Source organism: Dysidea avara, chromosome 15, assembly GCF_963678975.1.
Source record: "Dysidea avara chromosome 15, odDysAvar1.4, whole genome shotgun sequence".
NCBI classification, from domain to species: Eukaryota; Metazoa; Porifera; class Demospongiae; order Dictyoceratida; family Dysideidae; genus Dysidea; species Dysidea avara.
In genome coordinates this window covers 3,315,850-3,333,809 of record NC_089286.1, presented here as the reverse complement: position 1 = coordinate 3,333,809, position 17,960 = coordinate 3,315,850, and the positions used below count along the sequence as shown (strand labels likewise).

The 17,960-nt window shown below is 35.9% G+C and overlaps 1 protein-coding gene across 1 annotated transcript in view; it reads left to right on the top strand.

Annotated features, from left to right (window-relative positions):
- Positions 1–17,960, top strand: part of LOC136245212 (adhesion G-protein coupled receptor V1-like) — a 66,533-nt gene that overhangs the window by 45,046 nt on the left and 3,527 nt on the right. Inside the window, exons 19-35 of the mRNA XM_066036709.1 lie at positions 3–209; positions 265–399; positions 454–660; positions 733–870; positions 923–1,129; positions 4,089–4,226; positions 4,279–4,485; positions 5,750–5,887; positions 5,940–6,146; positions 12,015–12,164; positions 12,216–12,425; positions 13,253–13,390; positions 13,435–13,641; positions 16,522–16,656; positions 16,711–16,917; positions 16,990–17,127; positions 17,180–17,386. Of these exons, the coding sequence (XP_065892781.1) occupies positions 3–209; positions 265–399; positions 454–660; positions 733–870; positions 923–1,129; positions 4,089–4,226; positions 4,279–4,485; positions 5,750–5,887; positions 5,940–6,146; positions 12,015–12,164; positions 12,216–12,425; positions 13,253–13,390; positions 13,435–13,641; positions 16,522–16,656; positions 16,711–16,917; positions 16,990–17,127; positions 17,180–17,386 (2,976 nt within the window). The remainder of the gene's footprint in view (positions 1–2; positions 210–264; positions 400–453; positions 661–732; positions 871–922; positions 1,130–4,088; positions 4,227–4,278; positions 4,486–5,749; positions 5,888–5,939; positions 6,147–12,014; positions 12,165–12,215; positions 12,426–13,252; positions 13,391–13,434; positions 13,642–16,521; positions 16,657–16,710; positions 16,918–16,989; positions 17,128–17,179; positions 17,387–17,960) is intronic.

Genomic DNA, 17,960 nt, shown 5'->3' with positions numbered 1-17,960 from the left:
AGGAGGTATTGACTATGTGTCTGGACCATATACTGTAACAATACCTGCTGGACAAACTATTGTTTCATTTAATCTTAGAATTAATAATGACAATAACACATTTGAGGGAAACGAAACATTTACTCTTACAATTAGAACATCCTCACTACCTGACAGAGTCATGACGCTACCAATGTGTCGTCTTGATGTAACAATTGTGGATAATGATTGTGAGTTAATTGTTTAGACATTTCCTTGTTTGTCTTACATTTTGTTTTAATGTAGTTCCAATGGTATCATTTGAACAGCCTACAAATGTTGTTGAAAATGCTGGACCAGCACAACCTGTACTAGTTCTCAGTAACCCATCATTATTTGAATTTACTGTACAAGTGTCTACCACTGGTAGAACAGCTACTGGTTAGTGTAATAGTTGTGAATGTTATAACTAATTTTACTGTTAATATGTTACAGGAGGAGGTGTTGATTATAATTCTGGACCATACACTGTCACATTTCCTGCTAGACAGACAAGGGCTACATTTAATATTCCAATAAATGATGATAACATTTGTGAAGGAAATGAAGAGTTTGATGTCACCATTAACCCATTGTCAACACCTAGTTATGTTACTGTTGTTGATCCTGATCAATCTACAGTCACTATAATGGATGATGAGTGTAAGCAGTTGTTGTGGGCTAAGAAAATGATGAGAAGTATTTAGTGATTAAGTGTATCTCTTTATCCTTTAGCCTGCACTGTAATGTTCAATCAGTCAACATACAATGTTGGTGAAGGTGCTGGACCAGGACAACCTGTACTATTACTCAGTAACCCATCATCAACTGATATTACTGTACAAGTTAGAGATAATCAGAATAATGCCACTAGTGAGTGAAGTAACATCATCACAAAATGTTAATAGTAGTAATAATGTTACAGGAGGAGGTGTTGATTATGATTCTGGACCATATAATGTCACAATTCCTGCTGGACAGACCAGTGTTTCATTTGATGTTGCCATTATTGATGATAATATATTGGAAACTACTGAGGACTTCACTCTTACTATTATTCAGTCCTCACTACCTACTGGGGTCACTCGTGATAATCCTTTTAGAGCTACTGTTACCATACAGGATAATGACCGTGAGTATCTCAAAGATCATGTGATAACTACTAGTTGTGGAGAATGGTGTGTAAACTTAACATATGGTAACATTCCACAATGATATATGATTTGACTTTGTGTACATACACAGGCATAATAAATATATCTAAATCCAAGGGGCTGAACAGCTGGTCCTAAGAAATGTGCTGTATAACTTTGTCTATTCCAAAATCACTTACCTGTAAAAGAAGAGTGCAGCCATGAACAACAGGCTAGTTTGAACAAGGTGTGATATCAAAGGGTGGTAGCCAAGGATCACTGTAACCAAAAATGCCATTCTTTGATTTCACATCATTTTCAAATTAACCTGTTGTTGATGGCCACACTCTTTTTTCACAGCTCAGCTATTTAGGAACAGATAATCAAACACCCTTTGGTATTTGCTTTTCATTTACTGGTCTCTTTGGATCAAGGCAACATCATATGTGACTGGGTGTGGCAAAACTGCATGATCTTGTCATACATGACAGCAGATTTTGTTTATCACCTTGAGCACAAAACCGCATTAATACACTATCAATTTATTATTTTGCTGTCAAAATCAGCCAGGCTTGTTTTTACTGGCTGCTTTTTCCCAAGCCCAGTGGCAAACCATACAAGTGGTCTGAGGCCTTGGTGAAGTTTTGGCCACTTGGTCACAATTCCTTGTGTTTAATAAAGATTTGTGCTGTAAATTTCCTTTTATTTTGGCCAGTTTTGAAATCTGGAAATGTTTTATAATTTAGCCTAATTCATCCCTACACACTCCTCTTTTGCCCTCTCCCTCACCTCCCGCCCACCATCCCTATTGGACTCCCCTGATACAATCAACCTCAAGTTGAATACTATTTAAAATGGTGAGAAACCTAGCTGTTGGCTACTTGTATGGTAGATACTTGGAAGGTAAGTAATTTGAGCAAAAACAAAATTGATACACATCACTCCAACCATTGGCAATCTAAAACACTCTAAATACTTGAAACCCACATTTCTCGATGCTATTTAAATAGGTGGCAAATCTGGTTTTCCCAGAGACAATCACATACTAATTTTATTTGTAGTTTCATGATAATTTGTGACTGCTATATTAGTTTATAGATTGTTTGCTTACTGCATCTGTTGCTACTGCTACTGCCACATGCTCATATTAGTTGTACTTGGCTGCACACCACACAATGTCGTGTGCGTATCGTAGCTGTGTGGTTATAGTTGAGCTTCATCATGCTGATGACAGTGTACATACATAAGCACTATGACATCACGTTAATCATAATGATTGTGATATACTCTTTAATTGTGGCATGGAATGTCAGTCAAGTTATAAACATCATAAAATACTCAAGTACACAATCTTCTTATTGCAAAACTTTTAGAGGATTCAATCTGCTACATGTGACCCACTGAGTGATAACCCGACTTGTTTACATTTTCCTCGAACTTCGTTTTATGAGATTTTTGTTATCTAGAAGAAAAAAACAATGAACTGTTAAAGTTTCAGCCTTATCTGGTAAGTGCTTTTGGAGTTGTAGTGATAGACAACAAAAAGAGCAAAACAGTCGATTTGTACAGTGCCTATATAGAAAAAATTGTAGGTGCTTGTTTAGTTGATCATAAGTCTTAATTAATTACAATGGGCTACAGAGTTGGAACTTGTGTCATTCTATTCACAATGAACTGGACCATTCATCAAGATATAGTTTTTGACCTAAATACACCCATGCTATTAAGCAAGAAGGCTGTTCAAGCTGAGAAACGGTGATGGTAAAGTTATATTTTACCACAACATAAACAAACACAAGTAACTCACACACATTTGTTTTACTGTACAGAAATAAAATAGAGATATGCTTACTCTCCATGAAGAGTCAAATCCATTCGTATACAATTCAGATCTTACTGTAGTGTTTACTGAATCCTTTAAGTACTGCTGCCGTAATATTACGTCCAAATATAAGCTTACGTGAAAGCCCAGCACCGTAATATTACTTCCAAGTGTATTGGATGTAAACAAAAGGCTGCAACTCAATAGTAACTAAAGCTATGAGCTTGGAATAAAGGCCATGTAACTGCAAGTGAACACAACCTATGCATGTCTTTATAAACACTTTTAAATCTATTCCTATCCTCAGGTCACACAGTGCAAGTGGTAGAGTGTGTGGCCAAGAAATGACTGCAGTGATATTGTATTGTCAATTAATTAGTTACATTGTGATTAAATTCAGTGCAGTCTTTTTTGGCTGCCACCTTTGATATCAGATCCTTTTCACAGTAGCCTATTATTTAAAAGACTGCACCCCCTTTCAGAGTTTGGCTGTTTGGATTAAATAGCATGCTGGCTTTTGTCATTTCTGCAGGTAAACAGATGAACTATATATTTTAATTGACATTTTGTTATTTTCAAATTAAATTTTGTATTGTTTTTATATTATTTGTTAAGTTGCTGCTCTATTGAGGTATATACTTGAAATACGAGTGTTACACACATGAATGCTTGTTACACAAATGTATCTACATTAAAATTTTACACATGCTTAGCTTTAATCACTCTGGTATGCATTGAAACAAAGCTCAAATTAATAAAATTTTTTATACCATTAGATATGCCTGTTCATGGATAGTAAAAACATATTTGTTTTAGCTATGTTCGTACAACAAAAGGCACACACATTATGGGTGCTTAATTCACGATGCTGTAAAAATAAAGTTTATAGTTGTCATTTGTTTGTTGGAATGGTCTTCTTCTTTGTCCACATGGAGGAGTACAATGAAAACACTATGCCTTCATAGATTTGGTAAACAGATTGAGCCTAGTCCTGTCTTTGTAGCTTGTTTCAGTTGTGAGTTATGATCAATAAAATAAACAACAGTAATTTATTTGCAATTTAGAGTAAACGTTTAGGTAGTGATATAATGTATGGACAATAATTGTACTAACAAAGATTCATTGTCTACTTCCAGCTATTACTATCAACTTCAGTCAGTCAACATACAGTTTTAATGAAGATGCTGGACCAGTACAACTTGGGCTACTTCTCAGTAACCCATCATCAACTGATATTACTGTACAAGTTAGAGATAATCAGAATACTGCCACTAGTGAGTTGAGTAACATCATCACAAAATGTTAATAGTAGTAATAATGTTATAGGAGGAGGTGTTGATTATGATTCTGGACCATACAATGTCACATTCACTGCTGGACAGACTAGTGCTTCAGTTAGTGTTCCAATAAATGATGATAATATATTAGAAGATGATGAGGACTTTATGGTTACAATTATGACTGGTCCATTACCGGATGGTGTCACTCGTGGTGATCCTGGTAGTGCTACTGTCAATATACTGGATAATGATCGTAAGTGACTGATGTATTGAATCCAGTGATAAACTATTCCAATTTTAATGTGCATGTTGATAGGCTATATAAATTCCTTCTTTCAATTTATCATTATGGTCATGTTGTAATTCCAAATCTATCATATCCATTTGAATCAGTACTATTGGTTTATTAGTTTACTGCTTTACAATACATTGTATGTAACAGTGTTTTGGTACATGTACATAATGAACATACATGGTCACGCATACCGCATGTACCCACATACGCACACACAAAGCATACACTTGTGTTGTAGTCAGCTATCCTGAGGTGATGCTGTCCAGTGGTCACTCTCTGTCAGTGGTGAAGATGGATGATGTTGGACTTCTTAATACATAGATGAATAAAAATTGAAAACTTTAAAAGGGGAATAGGTGTGCATTATATTAGAGTTTTGCGTAAAACATAGGCGATCCCTATTATGAATCCACCATCATGGTTCATGATACATACAGTACAGCTGTGTTGATGTCTTAGTACTTAATACATAACTAGGAAGAAACTTGAATTAAATCACGAGACATTTATAGTGTTTTATCTTGTGATGACTGTGCACTGGAGGTGTCAGCCTACAAACAGAAAAAAGATAACAAATAGTGATTAAACAATTACTCCATGCTGTTTGATCTGGTATTGTGCATAGTATCCACCTAGCTCATGTTTCTAGAATGCATTGCCTTTATATTCTCTGATCTGAGTTTGACCACACTACAATACAACTTAATCCAAATGTGCACTGCCCACCGCACTAACGAAAGATTCAATGCCAATCCTATGTCTTTCAGTCTCACGCCTTGCCACAATGTTGTGCATAGTTTATAATTGGTGCAAAATCACATAATCTTGCTTCTATTAATTGCCTCCCCTTTATTGCATGACAATCCAGTTACTAGTAGAGAAGACTGCTTGGAAACCCATCACTGTGGCAAAGTTGACATGGATTAGTGTTGCATAAGTTGTGCTAGTTACTCTTTTTACCATCATGGATGTTATAGCTAAGCAACTTTTGATCAATGCATTCAGTCCACATCTTTACTTACTCTAGGTAACTGATTGTTGGGAAAGGTACTCTGATGCCTGGGCAATTCCCAGGTTTGTCTGGTCTGGCTTCACCACTGATAACATGACCTAGTAATGATTGATATGTTCATACACACACCACTTCAGTAGTCTTACAGTAATGGCTTATAACTTATGATGGATTAGATGTATGACTGTTACTTATAATGTGTAATTCTAGCTGCTACTGTGAGTTTCAGTCAGTCAACATACAGTTTTGATGAGGATGCTGGATCAGCACAACCTGTACTAGTTCTCAGTAACCCATCATCAACTGATATTACTGTACAAGTTAGAGATAATCAGAATACTGCCACTAGTGAGTGAAGTAATATTATCACAAAATGTTAATAGTAGTAATAATGTTACAGGAGGAGGTGTTGATTATGATTCTGGACCATACACTGTCACATTCACTGCTGGACGAACCAGTGCTTCAGTTAATGTTCCAATAAATGATGATAACATATTAGAAGATGGTGAAGACTTTACTCTCATTATTATGAGTGGTACATTACCTGATGGTGTTACTCGTGATGGTGCCGGTCAAGCTATCATTACTCTGGTGGATGATGAAGGTAAAGTAATACTTACAGTAGCTATTATCTATTACTTTACTTGTCATAACTGTTTTTGTATATAAGGCCATACCTATTTGATCTTATGTTGCGCGGGCCCGACCGACTGCATTTTTCTTCAAATTAAATAATTTTGAAAATCATGTGTGCGGATCACGTGTTCTTGATTAAAGACATTACCGTCGTGTTATGATCAAAAAGGGGCCATTGAAGATCGTCCAACACTCTAAAATTGTACAGATACGATAGGAAAGGTCTTTTGTAGATTTACTTTTAAATCTGATGCTACTAGAAGAGTACTGAAGTGGAGATTTCACAGACTGACCAGTTTTTGAATGCTCACGAGGTTATAATAAGCTAATTCCTTTTAATATACTAGAGCCTTGCAACCTGGCAGTCCAATAATATGAAACCTAGAGCTGTGTATGTAAAATATTGTACTATTATAGCTACATTCATTGTTTGAATTTTGTATGCTTTTGTTTAAAATTTTTATCAATTTCATTTTCAAACTGACCTACCTACCCAAATTTAAAAAAAAATTGTCCGCGCAGCATAAGATCAAATAGGTATGGCCTAACACACGTTAGGAGTTGCTTTTATTACAAACTGTAATAAGGGCTGCCGAGAGGATTTAGGGGGCCCAGGGAAAATTTAGAATGTGGGGCCCTATAACCCATAATTTTCAATAAATAAAAACAGACATAAGGAGATTACAAGAACAAGCTTAGCTAAGTAGCTACTAGACTACAATTAAAAGCAAACTAGCTACTAACTGATAAGCTTATTAATAGTTTTAACTTGCAAACCAATCTAGGGCCAGGAAATTTTTGAAAATTAGGCTCTCTGAGATTGAATATGAGAGCAATTTTGCTAGAACAGGCTTAACTATCTAGCTACTAGACTACAAGCTACTAACTGATAAGCTTATTGACAGTTTTAACCTATGGGGTCTGCCAGGGAATTTTTGAAAATTCGACTCTCTGAGATTGAACATGAGAGTGATTTTACGAGAACAAGCTGACTACAACTACAGTACTGCTCAAATGCAACGTCGCACTTGCTCGAGGGAGTCGATTGCGAGTGACCGAAAATTTGCTAATTAAAGGGGTGTGAAACTCATTTCGCTTGCGAGTATTTATCCCCTATCTCACACGGTGAATACTTGCGAGCGAAATGAGTACCACGCCCCTTTAATTAGCGAATTTTCAATCGCTCACAATTGACTTGCTCGAACAAGTTTTTTGTTTTTGTTTTGCCTTTATGGTACCGAATGCAACGTCGCTCAAATGCAACGTCGCTCGAACAAGTGTGACGTTACATTTGAGCGGTACCGTAAAGGCAAACCGCTAGCTACTAACTGATAAGTTTATTGACAGATGTGAAGCATGTCAAGCCAGGGGAGGGGGTCTGGAGGAATTCCCCCAGGAAATTTTGAAAATTAGACTCTTTGAGATTAGATATGAGAGTGATTCTAATAATTTATAACAGTATAATTATAATTTATTGGATTGTTGTATTAGGAGAATTGCTAGCTGTATTAGGGTATCTTAAGTCTAAATTTTACAGCAAGCTTTCTGCCAAATACATACCACCTAGTAAATTTTGTGCCCTATGCCAGACTGATTTTTAACATTTACTATATGATTGAATATTTACCTGACTGCTGTAATAGGGTGACTGTTCTATTAGAGTATATCAATCTTATGTAGAAGTCACACTGTCTATATAGGCGCCTTATAAGATATAATTACGAGTAATGGTTTGCTTCCACTGCTGCACTGGATTGCTACAAATCTCATTGAGCAGAGCTTGGATGGTATCTCTTATTCTGAGACTTCTTATGTATCTTTGAGTCTACAGGGAAGATTTACACTGATGTAAGTTCATTTCATTGTAGCTATGTGCGGATGTGCAGCTACTACTGTATGAGACTCCTGGAGGCCCCCTTGGGGCCCCTTACAAAGTGGGGCCTAGGGCAAAATGCCCCAGTTGCCCCCTCCTGTCAGCGGCCCTGACTGTAATAAAATTACATATACATGAAAGAAAGTTTAGGCTAATATTGGATATTAACTGTGTCCAAGAAAACATGTCACTTTGTTGGTGGTTAGCTGATAACACAGTGTAGTGTTGTTTTGTAAGCCATGTATGTTTTTGGCTTATGTAAATTTGACAGTACAACTTACATTACATCCATTACTAACTATCGTACTGTATAGTAGGGACGATGAAGGTGTGGGCGTGGCCTGTGATAAAATATCACCCAAATGCCTGCCTCGATTTTTCCTCACAATGATATGACTGTATTGGTTGGGTAAAATCAAGCCCAAAAGTGACTTCAGATTGACCAGAAATGTTTTTGTCAAGTTGCTATAGAATTTAATTTTTTTTGTATTTAACGGAATTTTCTACTGCCTGCCTGATGCAAGCATAGCAGAAAACTGGCTACAGCTACAGCCCTACTTCTTTCACAGAAACGTTTCAACTTCACTTAAGAAGAAACCTTTAGCATATTGATGAACATACAATGCGTGCACCATTGCCTTGCCTTTTATCCTTCTGTACTAGTAAGGGTTCTTCATTGATAGCTAGTAGGGCTTCTGTCTACGGCTACACGTTAGCTACACAACATTATGCAATATTGCATAAAGTATACGCCCATGGACATGTGTTATAGATGTTGCAGTGCTGAGTGAGCTGTTCAACATCGTCGGAGTGTTTGTTGAACTTGACTACTTACATTTCTGAACACATTTCTCCACACATTTCTCGTTTGCTGTGGCCAACACTGTTCGCTAAAAGGATGCCAGACTTCTAAAGGGAAGGTTCCATTCTTAATGTAGACTTCCCAGCAATGTTTCACTGTTAAATCTTACCATTTAGGCCTTTAGAGAAATGCAACTAAAGCCTTTAACAGTTGCTGTAATACTTAAGAAGATAAAGATGATAATTATTTTTAGAGGCACATATCGCATAACAGCGGTTTCGAGTGACATTTGAATTAAACAAAAATATAAAGTCATATAAGTGTAACAAGTGTTTCCTTGACTGACAAACTGATTTTAGCTTTATTGAATTGAAGAAAAACTTGTCAGCAGTTCTTGTCTGCTGAGGGGGACTCCATGGAACCCTTTTTTTTGAATCCCCCCGATCCTTCCCTGTTCTAGTTGCTTTTCTTGTTCTCTTTATCATTCTCTGGATTGGTAGCATGCATGACTTTCTTTTAGTGCTAAACGAATGTTGATTTATGCTTCGAAGGTTTGAATACAACATTCGAAGCTTTTATGAATATAGTATGGTGCTATAGCTACGGTTAGCTACATATTATGTAGGTGGCATAATTTTTAGTGTACTATAACTTTTGGCTCCCTTTGGCAAATGGAATTTCTCATGTTGACACTATTACTCTCTGTTTAACAAGATATAGCAACTGGAGAAAACACAAAACAAGATATAGCTGCTGCTAAAAGACTTTACAGTAGTACACAACTCAATATTCTTCCTCTACAGCTTGTCCCAACTGCACTCTGCGATAAATGGTGGGCATGGCCACTCATGGTGTGAGCTAATTAACTTGTCAGACACCTAGTACAACCACCTTCCATTATTTTCTAGTGTCTCAAGTGTAACTGCCCATGGCAAAAATTATTCATGGTGTGATGAGTAGTCGGATTCTTACGGTATTCTGCTTGCTAGCATAACCAGGCTGCGCATGCACAAAATTTGAACTTCGCTTATGTAATTCGAATAATTCACCCTTCGAACCATTGAACAAATGCAGTACATTTGTTTATGCACTACTTTATTTGTGTTTCTTCACATGATGTGTGACATGTTTCTACTAATAGCTACCATGTAAACAAACTTAGTGAGTGAACTTTGCGTCAAGCTATAGATAACTTGATGAACTCTAAGTGAATACAGTTTAGCAATAATACGTGGACCTGTGTTATACTTTTAGCTAATTAGCAAAAATTTGCTGATTGCTTGCATATATTCATATAATTATATATAGTGCTGTCGTTATCTATTATTGTGTAAAATTGTGACCGCTTTTGTGAAATGGGGTCATTCCACACACATATCCAATTTGCCAACTTTGACAATTCATGGCTTCAGACGCATTGAAGGAAGCAACTCTGGTCAATAGTTAGCACCAACATTGCTAAGTGCTGGGTTGTAAACTATTCAGGGCTGTAGCTCTTATATGGATGAGTGTTAAAGACCTAATTAAATTCAGTTAGATTAATTTGCAATATTATACGGTGTGTTTAGTGGTCAAAAAGTTTACTAACCAGTATAAGAAAAATTAGGAATTTTGAACTAGAATAGAGACAGCATAGTACCACGATAAAAAGTACTGAAACAAGCTGGATTGGAGTAGTACGTAATGTCCAATTGCTGTAAAACAATAAGAAGCAATTATCCCTACTGCACTGTGGAGATTCTCACAGTAGGGATACTTATCGTGGTACTACATTGTCCCTATTCTAGTTTAAAACTCCTAATTTTTCTTATACTTGTGAAATTTCAATATTATTATTATTGTATGTTTTGTTTTTACACCGATAATATGTTGTTGTCAATTATAATCATTGTTAAATGGTGCACAAGCCAAGAAGTGCTTCACTGACTACTCTAATGCAAATTTGTCTAACAATTTAACTCTTCTTTCTGGAATCAAACATCTCAGTGGTGGAGCCATGAATCTTCTTTCCTCAATGATAGCATTTTTCCAGATTGGTATATAGTACTTACAATTTGCATTATTTTGCTAGATAAATTACTTGTTGTTGTGCATACTAAACATTTAACTATAATGCCAGCAGTATATTTTAGGTGTATATTGTGTTTTTGTAATTTGCTGTTATTTTGTTTTACTTTGACAAATTAGTACTAGTAATAGCATGAGTTGCAGTGGAATTTTGGATAAATACCACTAGTGTTGCATTGAGAATCGGTAAAATTTCACAAGGTGAAGCAAAGTGAAATATCCATTTTTAATGAAACAAGAGTAGTATTTATCCAAATTTCCCTGATATTGATGCTATTCCAAGATAATACTATACTTGTTCTTTGGTTGCCAAGCAATGGTTGTTAGGAACTTGTTGCTATGGCTCAAATAGAGAATCGAATCAAAGTAACTGCTGCTAGAGAACCGTTGTCATGGAAATTGTTTTTAAAGTAATAAGCATTATGGGCTATAGCAACCATACCTTAGCAACCTTTGCTAAGCAACAACATTACACCATTACACATATTCTAGTCAATGAAATTGCAATTACAATCTTTCACTGCTACTAGTGAAATTTTTTTGGGATAAATTTCACTGCTGGTATAGGGACTTTTGTATGGGCAGTGAAACAGATATGGTATTACAGTAATGTTATTCTTAATGAATTGATGGTGTAATCTGGGGCCATGTGCATTAGCTTATCCAAAAAATTTTGAAGTAAAATGTTATTGTAATAGACAGCTATCTGTGTATTTAGAGGATAAAACTGCATCATTAATCTGTCTACTATGCAACAATGTGTTGATCCCCAGTGTTTACATACATACTCTCTCTGAATTTTAGCTATCACTCTCACACGCATGCACACACACATGCATGTACGCACGCATGCACGCGCACACACACATACATATTTGGTAACACATACGCATGCATGCACACACACACATACACACACACACATACACACACACACACGCACACACGCACACACACACACAAAGAAACACATGCGCGCACACACTTTTTTTGTTCACAAGCACTGTTGTTAATTATTTATAGTTAATTGTCTATCACATGTTAGAATACAAATTTGTAGTATATTTAATACTTACCAATTTATCACTATACAGTACTAATGGTGGAGTTTTCTCAGAATGTGTTCACTGGCTCTGAGTCATCTGGTATTGTTCCTGTATCCTTGTTGTTGAGAGGAGGTACTGCTGACAGAGATATCTCTGTTACTGTCACTCCATCAGACCAGTCACCATTATCTGCTGAGGGTAAGAGATGTGTGTCCTAGACTGACTAGTTAGTTAGTGTTTACTGATCAGGTAATGGAGTGGACTACACTTCTACTCCTATCACTGCTACCTTCACTGCTGGAACTAACAGTACTACAATTAATGTACCAGTTACTATGGACAATATTGCAGAACAATCAGAAACATTTGATCTTAGTTTTACTATTCCCCCAGCACTAAGTGGAGATGTTGTTTCAGGAAACATTGCTGCAGCAGTTGGAAACATCACTGATATAACCAGTAAGATATTTAGCCAGGTGTATAATTAAAATGAATAACAGACAACCCCAAAAATTGATTATCCTTCAGATTGCAATCAGGCACTACACACACTTATCAAGTCTGTAGAAGAGTGAGATAGTATAGGATCCCCATTTAGACACATAAGTGAAGCAGTTGACACAACTAAAGGACTTCAGCACATTTTACTTTTCAGTTAAACCATCCTACATAGCTATACACTTATAAACTTTATAGGACTAAAATATTTATTAATGCCCACTGTCCTTTTTTATTTTAACTCAGATGCAGATTAACATGTCACACTAAATTTTGAAGTATTAATTGTACCATCTTTTTTGTGATATCCGTGATCCCATAATTTAGCCTTCAGTCGATAATGGTGCCATAATTTAGTACAAAATGGACTAGCAAAAGCAGTGAGCATATTTGCTATAAGGAGTAGCAGCTATGCACACTATGTACTCTTAAAGATTGAAATGTTAACAACACATCTATAGTGTATATTATTAGTATTCAAATGAGAAACTTGGAAAAGCATCAAACATTCTAAGAGAATGACACTTAGATATGTATTATGTTCATACTACACATAGTACATAACAGCTAATTAATAACCTAGCAACTATATGTCATGTTGCTGCAATCAATACACACAAATGCACAATTGTAAACTATTGTGCAAGTGTTTAGGGTACTAGAACATCAAGTCCACAAAACTAGTAAGCCATCTAGCAAATTTGTATCAGTCATATGGCTACATAGCTGTAATACACCACAACTAACTATCAGTTATGTATATACTTTCTGTATTTTTCTTGTTTTAGTTGTGTTCATATGTTTTGTGAATCAAACACTATTTGTACCAGAAGATGATATAGTTGTGGTTGTTACAATAAATATCACTAATCCACTATCAACTGATGTTACACTAACAGTAGACAGTACAGATGTCACAGCTACTGGTCAGTATTGTTGTTGTTAACACTTATTAACTAGTATTTTACAGGAGGTATTGACTATGTGTCTGGACCATATACTGTAACAATACTTGCTGGACAAACCAGTGCTTCATTTAATCTTAGAATTATTAATGATAATAACACATTTGAAGGAAATGAAACATTTGCTCTTACAATTAGAATATCCTCACTACCTGACAGAGTCATGGCACTACCAATGTGTCGTCTTGATGTAACAATTGTGGATAATGACTGTGAGTTAATTGTTCAGTTGTGTTATGAGTTGCTGTCACACAAAACTCTCACCAAATGTACATAGTAAAAGTATCAAGTACCTTCTTAATGTATGATATCCTCTTACATGCCTTTACTCTTATTATGTACTCAGGATATCAACATATTTCATAGTAAACCAGAATGTATAGTATCTTAGTATGTGCAAGTACTGATAAATGTTTCTATTTTTGGCACTGTTCACTGCTAAATTTTTAAAGAGATGAAATCACTTTAATTATCTTGCAAACTAAAGCAGAAATACCTTAAACATATACATAATAGTTATACGGGCACAATGTGGAGTCTATGAAATTTATAAACCCAAAGGCCCGGGCTGTAGCACATGAGCGAAGCGAGGGCGCTACTAAGGGCCTGAGGGTTTATAAATTTCATAGACCCCGTATAACTGCTTTAGACTCTATTTTAAATTACACTCAGATTACTTACCTCATCCAAGGCTGTTTCTGCAGTAGGCTCGGCAAAAGCAGCTAGTTTACTTGTAATAATACTAGCGCCATGGCAACTATGCATCCTCATGTGACAAAATAATCATGCTCGTTAAATCACTGCACGTGAACAATGCATAGCGATTGGATTAACCTAGATTTTGAGCATATGTTATATTGTGCTTGAAGGCATGGAGGATATTAGAGAACAAGGTGGAGTATATGAGATTTATTACCCACCCAAAACAGCCTAAATAGAGTCTAAATAATGGTGTAATAAAAACGAGCATTAATCGGATGGCTGCAAGTTTGAGGCTGCCTAGGTCCAGTCATGGATTTTTTCTCCTTTCTCCACCTTTTCAAACACACTTTCTGTAACAACTTTAAACAGGCTGTAAGACCAGGTGTCCTACAGACCTTCAGCATTTGTGCTGTAAAGTCTTATTAAATAAATTTTTTTTAAATGAAATAGGGTTCCAGTTGGTGAAACAAGAGATGATGGTAGCTATGAGGGAAAATCCCTACTTGGCATTGTACCAATGTGTGAAAATCCTAAATTGGCATGTTTTTCATCATTTTACACATTACTACAATGCCAAGTAGGGATTTTCCCTCATAACTATAGTTTGACTACTTTTCCCAAAAATCAAAAAATAACTCTTTTTGTTGTTGTTAGAGCATAGTTATAAAATACATGTGTGGTTGTGACTGCTGTATTAGAGTATCTCAATCTCCCTACAATAATTACCAGTAATTGAAAGTCTTTCCGGCATCACCATTATAATTGCTTATGCGTCATTTAACTTCTGTATCACTTTTTGTTGTGTATTGTTTAGTTTGTAGTAGATGTATGTTTGTATGTTTGTTTTTGTAGGTGGACACCTTGTACTTGCTTTGTCTTTTCTGTGTGTCTTCCTTTTTGGTAAAATTGATATTAACTAATTAATTACTACACAGTAGATTAAGCTAGCATTCTCACAAGATTTTTATTGCTACTATTAGAAACAATACTTGTTTTCTATGGAGCTAGATCATTGTATGGCCTCAGCACTGATTATTAGAGTTGTCACAGTGTGTTCTGATTATTTAATGGGGGTGGATCGTTTTATAAACCCAAGTATTATATCTGCTATGTGAAACTACCAAGGATACTACAGTCTGGTAAGTGTCTCAAATAGTTTCAGGGTATTCGAATACAGTCCTGTAAGGAAAGTGTCAATACTAAAAATTAATGCTTTGGTATGGTTTCCTGGCATGAAGAAGACAATCATTTAACTGAAGATATAAAAGGAATGTTAACATGTTGGTTGCTGTGGCCCACTCCTGGGAGTAGTGGCAACCACCACCATTTATTGAGAATTAAATTACACATATGTTCTCATACTTCCATTTATTTACCTTGTCATGAACATTAATATAGGCATAAATTGATAAAGTATTACAGCTACATAACTAGCATCTAATTCACCCGCCCTCAATCCTCAGTCACCACCTAACTAAGAGAAATATATATAATAAGTAACAACAGTTGCACAATAACAAATTTGCAAACCTTATATATACAGTGTACAAGCGGCTGTGCCTATATGTGCACATATATCAAATCTATATCCAAATAGTGGGTGGGTGGGTGGGTGGGAAAATTTATTTTACTAAGCCATTCACCTTTCGAGAACTTGGTGTGTCACGTGACCGCAAGCCTAGACCAGTTTGCTGATTACATAATGCTTGAAACCATTTCAACATTACTGCACGCTCTTAGATCATAGCACACCCTTAGTTCATAGAGTGCACTTAGGTCACAGCAATTATGTGCAAGTTCTTATATTCCTACATCTGCACCATGCATGTTAACTTTAATTTATTGTGTTGCAATAAATTACATACAGTAAGGCAGACTAACAAATAGGCTGGCAGACAAATTACAGGCTTTCACAATTTTAAGTTTGTATATCCGGGCGCCTATAAGTGCTTTCTTGTTGTTAAAGCTGCATTTGGGAACCCTACCAAACAGTACCAGTATACTATTTGATATTGCGTGCTATTGTGTAAGGAGTTTGATCATGCAACTGCTATGTACATAGCAGTAACCACAAGAATTTTACAAAATTATACTTAGGCTTAATCAGCCTTGTGAACATGGCTAACACTACAATACATAAACATTGTACATTGTTAGTCTGTAGTGACACACGCTGGTTTTCACCCATTGCCTTTCATTATACTCTTCATATTTCTGTAGCATTTATAGCACAAGGATGCCATTTGACATCTTTAGCAATTAAATGACACTTTCATAATTCTATGTCTCATTCAAAAGTTACTAGTGAAGTTATACAAACATAATATATTTATTGAATTTCCTTGTCTTTTACTATTGTCTTACAATTTTTGTTACTTGTTTTAATGTAGTTCCAATGGTATCATTTGAACAGCCTACAAATGTTGATGAAGATGATGGACCAGCACAACCTGTACTAGTTCTCAGTAACCCATCATTATTTGAATTTACTGTACAAGTGTCTACCACTGGTAGAACAGCTACTGGTGAGTGTGATAGTTGTGAATGTTATAACTAATTTTACTGTTAACATGTTACAGGAGGAGGTGTTGATTATAATTCTGGACCATACACTGTCACGTTTCCTGCTAGACAGACTAGGGCTACATTTAATATTCCAATAAATGATGATAACATTTGTGAAGGAAATGAAGAGTTTGATGTCACCATTAACCCATTGTCAACACCTAGTTATGTTACTGTTGTTAGTCCTGATCAATCTACAATCACTATAATGGATGATGAGTGTAAGCAGTTGTTGTGGGCTAAGAAAATGATGAGAATTATTTAGTGATTAAGTGAACCTCTTTATCCTTTAGCCTGCACTGTAATGTTCAATCAGTCAACATACAATGTTGGTGAAGGTGCTGGACCAGCACAACCTGTACTAGTTCTCAGTAACCCATCATCAATTGATATTACTGTACAAGTTAGAGACAATGCAAATACTGCCACTAGTGAGTGAAGTAACATCATCACAAAATGTTAATAGTAGTAATAATATTACAGGAGGAGGTGTTGATTATGATTCTGGACCATACACTGTCACAATTCCTGCTGGACAGACCAGTGTTTCATTTGATGTTGCCATTATTGATGATAATATATTGGAAACTACTGAGGACTTCCCTCTTACTATTATTCAGTCCTCACTACCTACTGGGGTCACTCGTGATAATCCTTTTAGAGCTACTGTTACCATACAGGATAATGACCGTGAGTATCTCAAAGATCATGTGATAACTACTAGTTGTGGAGAATGGTGTGTAAACTTAACATATGGTAACATTCCACAATGATATGTGATTTGACTTTGTGTACATACACAGGCATAATAAATATATCTAAATCCAAGGGGCTGAACAGCTGGTCCTAAGAAATGTGCTGTATAACTTTGTCTATTCCAAAATCACTTACCTGTAAAAGAAGAGTGCAGCCATGAACAACAGGCTAGTTTGAACAAGGTGTGATATCAAAGGTGGTAGCCAAGGACCATTGTAGCCAAAAATGTGCCATTCTTTGATTTCACATCATTTTCAAATTAGCCTGTTGTTGATGGCCACACTATTTTTTCACAGCTCAGCTATTTAGGAATAGATAATCAAACACCTTTTGGTATTTGCTTTTTAATTACTGGTCTCTTTTGATCAAGGCAGCATCATATGTGACTGGGTGTGGGAAAACTGCATGATCTTGACATACATGACAGCAGATTTTGTTTATCACTTTGAACACAAAACAGCATTAATAATACACTATCAATATTAAATTTATTACTTTGCTGTCAAAT